The following is a 7,684-nucleotide window of genomic DNA, read 5'->3' on the forward strand; positions in this document are numbered from 1 at the left end:
CTCGAACTAGACTGCGCACTAAAGGAGTCTTGAACTAGACTGCACACTAAAGGAGACTCGAACTAGACTGCGCACTAAAGGAGTCTTGAACTAGACTGCGCACTAAAGGAGTCTCGAACTAGACTGCACACTAAAGGAGACTCGAACTAGACTGCGCACTAAAGGAGTCTTGAACTAGACTGCACACTAAAGGAGTCTTGAACTAGACTGCACACTAAAGGAGTCTCGAACTAGACTGCACACTAAAGGAGTCTTGAACTAGACTGCACACTAAAGGAGACTCGAACTAGACTGCGCACTAAAGGAGTCTTGAACTAGACTGCACACTAAAGGAGACTCGAACTAGACTGCGCACTAAAGGAGTCTTGAACTAGACTGCGCACTAAAGGAGTCTTGAACTAGACTGCGCACTAAAGGAGTCTTGAACTAGACTGCACACTAAAGGAGACTCGAACTAGACTGCGCACTAAAGGAGTCTTGAACTAGACTGCGCACTAAAGGAGTCTTGAACTAGACTGTTCACTAAAGGAGTCTCGAACTAGACTGCACACTAAAGGAGTCTTGAACTAGACTGCACACTAAAGGAGTCTTGAACTAGACTGCACACTAAAGGAGACTTGAACTAGACTGCGCACTAAAGGAGTCTTGAACTAGACTGCACACTAAAGGAGTCTTGAACTAGACTGCACACTAAAGGAGTCTCGAACTAGACTGCACACTAAAGGAGTCTTGAACTAGACTGCACACTAAAGGAGACTCGAACTAGACTGCGCACTAAAGGAGTCTTGAACTAGACTGCGCACTAAAGGAGTCTTGAACTAGACTGTTCACTAAAGGAGTCTCGAACTAGACTGCACACTAAAGGAGACTTGAACTAGACTGCGCACTAAAGGAGTCTCGAACTAGACTGCACACTAAAGGAGTCTTGAACTAGACTGCACACTAAAGGAGTCTCGAACTAGACTGTTTACTAAAGGAGTCTTGAACTAGACTGCTCACTAAAGGAGTCTCGAACTAGACTGCACACTAAAGGAGTCTTGAACTACACTGCACACTAAAGGAGTCTTGAACTAGACTGCGCACTAAAGGAGTCTCGAACTAGACTGCACACTAAAGGAGTCTCGAACTAGACTGCACACTAAAGGAGACTTGAACTAGACTGCGCACTAAAGGAGTCTCGAACTAGACTGCACACTAAAGGAGTCTTGAACTAGACTGCACACTAAAGGAGACTTGAACTAGACTGCACACTAAAGGAGACTTGAACTAGACTGTTCACTAAAGGAGTCTCGAACTAGACTGCACACTAAAGGAGACTTGAACTAGACTGCACACTAAAGGAGACTTGAACTAGACTGCACACTAAAGGAGACTTGAACTAGACTGTTCACTAAAGGAGTCTTGAACTAGACTGCACACTAAAGGAGTCTCGAACTAGACTGCTCACTAAAGGAGACTCGAACTAGACTGTTCACTAAAGGAGACTTGAACTAGACTGTTCACTAAAGGAGTCTTGAACTAGACTGTTCACTAAAGGAGTCTTGAACTAGACTGCACACTAAAGGAGTCTTGAACTAGACTGCACACTAAAGGAGTCTCGAACTAGACTGCACACTAAAGGAGTCTTGAACTAGACTGCACACTAAAGGAGACTTGAACTAGACTGTTCACTAAAGGAGCTGACTGTGAGCTGAGGAGGCTCCAAACAAAATCAAACAGCTGGATAAAACTGATCTCAGTATGTATATAGCTATATAGTAGGGGTGGCACGGTACATGAAAAAACATCCGAACCGTTCGGTTCGCTTGTCTCGGTTCGGTGCGCGTGTGCGTCGCGCGGTTTGCACGGTTCGACGCATGCGCAATGTAGCCTCGTGCCCGTGCTAATACAATGCTAAATCATAAATCAGACATATGTAGAATTACATTACAATGTCCAGCAATCGATTTATATAGTACACTGAGTTTACCTAGACATTTAATGAGATCTACTCCACTATATGTTGTTTTTTTCATGTGAATAAATAGGCTACATAGATCGACTGTTCCACGTAGCCTAATGGTCCAGTGGCAGAACTTGCCAAGCGTATCAAAGGTTCTGAGTTCTAATCTGCGCTCGTATATATTTTTTTCTTTATCAAAACCGATTATGTTTATCAGCGGTTGTATATCAAGCAGGGACCGATTTGTATGAATTTTGTTTTATTATTTAATCGGAACGAGTAGCCTTGAGTCTCCTCAATGGATTGAAGCGCGCGTCCGAGTGATGAATGTGCGGCCGCTGCGGTGTGTGCGCGAGCCACGAGAACACTGTATCAGCACCACTGATCGCAACTGCAACGAGCACTTTGATCACTTGATTAAAAAAACACATTTCAGCGCTAAATTGCTTCTTATTTAACAAACGAATGAAACAAATACTTTGCTAGTTAACTGGAAATGTTTTATTTATTTGTATTGGTACACCCGTGCTGCAAGATAATATCAACCCTGGCAAAAAATGGTGGGGACATGTCCCGCCTATGATGACGAGACACGAGGATAAATTGACAACAACAACAACAACATGAACCGTACAGAACCGAAAACCGTGACCCTAAAACCGTGATACGAACCGAACCGTGGGTTTTGTGAACCGTGCCACCCCTACTATATAGTATAACTTATTTAACCAAGTAACACTTTAGTATGAATATTTATTAATGCAACTTTCTCTTACTCTCTTTCTCCCTCCCATCCCACAAAACCAATAAACAGTTTGAGGCCTATCTGCAGTTTCAATGTGCTTTTATTAAGTGTAATATTGTATGGTGATCGCTTCTACATCTGCACCAGCTGGGTGGTCAAGTGTGATCGGGTCAGTTTCATCGGGGAGAAGCTGGTTTTGTGGTGTTTCTCGCTCCTGTCTACTGGTGGCTATATTGTGCAGAATGGCACATGCAGCCACTATCTGTGATGCCCGCTCTGGTGACTCTGAAGCGGTGAACACAGTTGAAACGTGCCTTTAGGAGGCCAAAGGTCATCTCTATCTTCACTCTGGTTTTACTGAGGGCCACACTGAAGCGGTGCTGTGGCCCTGTCTGAGGGTCATGATAGGGGGTTATTGGGTAGGTTTTTCTATCTCAGTTTAAATTAACAGTGTTTTGTACTGTACCAAATATAACTTGCTTTCCTCAAAGCCCTGACACAACACAGACTCACGGAAAATTTGTGAGACAAGCACTGGAGCCAGACCATTTGACATCCAAACTTGATCATATGTTCATGGCCACAAGTCGTATGCAGATGAAATGTTTAGTAGATCATTGTTATATCTGTTAATGTTACTATTAATTTAAAGATTCATCTCACAGAAAATAATCATCTCACATATTCACATCATCTCTACCTGACCATTATGGCTGTGATGGGATTTCCTATTAACATAATCTGCCTCATGTTCCCCTAGAGCAGTGGAGATTGGAGCAATAGACTGCATACATGTTGTAATGACTTGGGAATCCTATCATAAGATTAACAGAAGAATAATAAAAAAAGATTCAAAATAATTCTTAACATGTATTATATTGTATAGTACATTTGTGAAATTTGAAATTTGTGGAAAAAAAAGAAAAAAAATTGTGTTCATGTGATGTCACCCTATCAATATATCTTACTGGCAATTTTATAAAAGCCCTCTTTTATGGACATGGTCGATAAATGTCCGGGGAACACTATTAATGAAACTTTTCATGTACTCCTGCAGAGCGAACACCGATTAAAGCCGAGCTACTTTTATAGTACCTAAAACCCAGGGTTGGCGGAAACTAAACTGGAACATAGCTGGCTAGCCACCTAAACCGGCTTCATGGTACAGGCCCCTGGTTTCTTGTTTCTTGGATTTCCGTGGATAACTCTTTAGCCTCTGACCCCTGCCTGTTTTGTTTGTTTGGACTTAGTTCAGATAAGTACCGCTAACCTTTGTCATAGTGTCGTAGAAACGTTACTGGTAAACTTGGTCTTTGTCATCTAGAAATAGAAGGCATCATGCTAGCTATATGGGCGTTTCTAAGCGTTTATCTCTTCCTCCGGTGAAAATGTTGTTGCAAACGTAGCCGCCGCGTGTCTGTCGCTGTGTTAGCAGGTGCTTGTGTGAGCGGTGCCGTCCCATGGAAACTGCGTTGGAAAGCTTGTGCTGTAGGGAAGTGAGTGCGTTTTGGTCGCTGGTCGAGGAGCTCACCCCAAGACCAGATGTGACGTGCCTCACTCAGCATCCAGAGTTTTTACACCCAGCACAAACACAGTAGTTCTCTTACGAGAGGTCTCTCATACTGCGTTTTGTAGAAAATGAAAAATGAAAATCAGAGAATCAGCCTTCTCGAGCTCCCTTTATAGGGCTAAGCCACGCCCGTTTCGGCGGGAAGTGGCACGGAGGGCGTGAAGCCTCAGGCCCCGCTCGATAGGCTAATGCAGTTGCCGCAGAGCAGCCAATGAGCGAGCGAGCCGTCTCGCCTCTGGCCGCGTGCTGCTGCAACGCGCTTTACAATAACACAAAATTATAAGGATAATTTTTTGGCTTCAGTATTTCGTGGAAAAGAGGTTTTCCCCATTGCGTTTCTACAAAACGCAGTACTCGTTCCCTCTTCTAGAGAGAACCGAGGTTATGTTAGTAACCGAGTACGTTCACCATTGTCAATCTACCTAATGTATATTTCTATATATTTATCTATCTAGCTGCTAGCTATCTATGCTAATGTTATGCTATCTGGCTGTCTGCCTACCTCTCTCTATACTAGATATCTATCTATCTATATCTGTCTGTCTGTCTGTCTATCTATGTCTATGTATTTATCTATAATCTGCGCTACTGAATACTCTCGTCTCGTCTACTACTCGTCTCTCTAGTCACTCTCAATGATCTCAAGGCGGGCTTTATTAAATTCTCTCCCCAACGTGACGTAATGTGGTGGAAAGGAGAATTGCAAACCGCTGTAAGATAGTACCTACTTTTTCGTATTAAATTCCGTTTTGTGATACCCAACAACATAAAATACAATGGATAACAGTTTAAATGTTTATTACCAACAAGTAAATTGCACAAGTTCGTTGAAAAATTAACCCTGCAACACGGCCTTTAAGTTGCATTTATTTGGTTCTTTGTTCAATCTCAAACATTACTTTATTTTTATTATTATGATGTCTGCACAAGAGTTAACTGTAATCTGTGCAAACATTAAACTTTGCTTAAATAAAACGTCTTGCTTTGGTCTACACTGGAAGTGTTCTGTTTGCTCTGCTAAACTATATATAAACTAAATAGAAATGTGTTCACAAAATTAAAACTAACATAACCATTAATGAAACTAACTAAAACTAAACAGAAATTTAAAGCAAAATTGAAAAAGTTGTTGAATAAAAAATAATTTAAAAATGCAAAACTATAATAGCCTTGGTTTCCACAGGTATTTCCAACGATGGGTAGGCAAACAAACAAAACCATAACACTGATGAGACCTGAACAAACAGAACTGAACACAAGGGAATTTAAATACAAAGAAACATGAGGATAATTAAATACATACACCTGAGCTGAATAACAAATCGCATTAGTGTCCATAACTTACCTGATCCAGCTGTACTCTGCAGTAGTCAGTCAGTGTCTGTGGACCAGTGATGTGACCACAGGATAAACGAGCTCTTAAAACCCATGGATCATCATCATATGGATCTGAAGGGGAAATTATATGTCTTAAACACTGCCAACATTTAGTCTTATGTCAGGTTTGTTCTCTATTTAGTGACGTAAACACAAAACACAAACCTGTGGCTTGGGAATAGGCTTGCATAAATTCTAAAAATAGCAAAGAATGGACGAAGGTGTTTTTTGTTTTGTTTTTGTTTTTTCTGAATATTTGACTTAAGTTGTATGGAGAAAAAAATCCAGCAGTTCATAAAAAAGCTCACAACTCAGAGAAAGGTAAAAAATTAATAATAGCCTAATCGTCTGCCTGTAACTAGGTGTAGATGAAAATGCCATTCTGCAATGAAACAATTCAGGCTCAAATTAGCGATACATCAAGACATGACATTATGTTTGCAAGGTGTAGAAAACAGACATGATAACAAACTTACCAATATCGCAAGACTTTCTCACTAATATAATGTCATTCTCCGATCCATCATATCGCTTCTCGTGACTGGACATGATAAGTTTATCAAACTAAAAAACATAACTTTTCATGTGCACGATTAGCCTACTTGTTGCATCTAGATGGTCTCTCTCTCTCTCTCTCGGATACTGTAAAACACGTGATTAAGGCGCGGGGCTCGGGTCCTAGTTTACATAAAAAAATAGATCTGGGCGGGGCTACACGTGTCTTTCATAGGCATACATGATAGAGCACCGTCCCTGAAAATGAGAAATGAAGCTGGTCTTTAGACCAACGCACGAACAACACCACACCAAAAACAAATTGTATGTGTAGATTATCCACATCAGGATGGTCATGTCTGAAGTATGAATTTAATGATTCATGAAATGTGATTAGCTACTTCACCATAGTATGAGAGAAATTAAATGAAAAAGATATATCAGTATCGTTTTAATTTAACCCTCTGGGCTTCTTCGTAAATGGGTCACACTCATAGACTGTAAAAAATATGGACAAAGCGTCTGTGACGTCACCCATAGACTTTCTGAAGAACGGGTTTGAAGCAAGAGGCAACATTCTGATCTGAAAAATGAAGCCTACCCGGAAGTGCGAAAAACTGCAATACATAGAAAATCCGCTAGAGGAAGGTCCCAAAAGGGAGCAAATGTCCATAGCCCCCATGTTAAAATGTCCGTTTTCACAGCATAAATTCATGTTTTTACAGGTTGGTCCCATGGACTTTTATTGTATTTTTCGATAGGTTCCGAGTGCCTGACAACCATGAGGGCTGTGAATTTTTTTCTAACTCGTTAGTTTAGATCGTATTTAGATATAAAATGTATGACAATAAGGCCGTGGTTAACTTTGATTGACAGCTTGATTGACAGCTGACAAGGTTTTTTTTTTTTTATTGCATAACATATTTGATACAATTTTCAAAAAAATAAATTAATCTTGTAATACAAAATTCATTTAGATACAGTTTACGTTTTCAAAAGGAATAAAAAATTCAATAAATAAAAATAAATAAAGTAACAAATACACATCAGCCAATAGAGAATTGAGACAAATATCATACAAGTAACAAATAATCTGTTTAAAAATTATAAATAACATAAAAGTATACAGCCAGAGTATCAGACAGTAAATATCAGTTCAATTAATTATAAAGTTAACTTAGATAAGTATTGCATACATTTTGATGCTGATTTACCATCTAATCCAGAGATACATTCTATATAATTTTTTAAGCCAAGTTTAAAAACATTGAAAAGAGGTAGCCTATGTTCTTCATAAATTTCGATTTATGAATAAAGAATTGTCCAAGCAAAATTAATAAGTTGACTATATATTGTACAGAGGAGTTTGAGTCAGAAAAGTAAAAGAAGACGTCAAAATTAGATAAGTGAATGTTTGAGCCAAAGTGTCCATTAATGAAACATCGTACATCATTCCACAGAGAAGAGCTATGTGAACAGCTATAGAATAAATGGTCTAATGTTTCTGTTTCCAGAGAGCAGAAGCTACATTTTTTGTCTACAGTAGGGATAAATT

General features: G+C 39.8%; 1 protein-coding gene across 3 annotated transcripts in view; it reads right to left on the reverse strand.

Annotated features, from left to right (window-relative positions):
* The window catches only part of LOC308685033 (E3 ubiquitin-protein ligase RNF19A-like), a 40,778-nt gene extending 34,485 nt beyond the window's left edge, over positions 1-6,293 (reverse strand). For all 3 annotated transcript variants that reach the window (XR_014029412.1, XM_081356465.1, XM_081356464.1), the window contains exons 1-2: positions 6,111-6,293; positions 5,603-5,706 (exon numbers count right to left, since the gene is read on the reverse strand). Coding sequence is in view for 2 of the 3 variants with exons in the window: in XM_081356465.1 (XP_081212591.1) it covers positions 5,603-5,706; positions 6,111-6,183 (177 nt within the window). In the remaining variant the exon portion in view is untranslated. The remainder of the gene's footprint in view (positions 1-5,602; positions 5,707-6,110) is intronic.
* Positions 6,294-7,684: the final 1,391 nt, after the last annotated feature.

This window comes from Scardinius erythrophthalmus, assembly GCF_964197995.2.
Source record: "Scardinius erythrophthalmus genome assembly, chromosome: 24".
NCBI lineage: Eukaryota > Metazoa > Chordata > Actinopteri > Cypriniformes > Leuciscidae > Scardinius > Scardinius erythrophthalmus.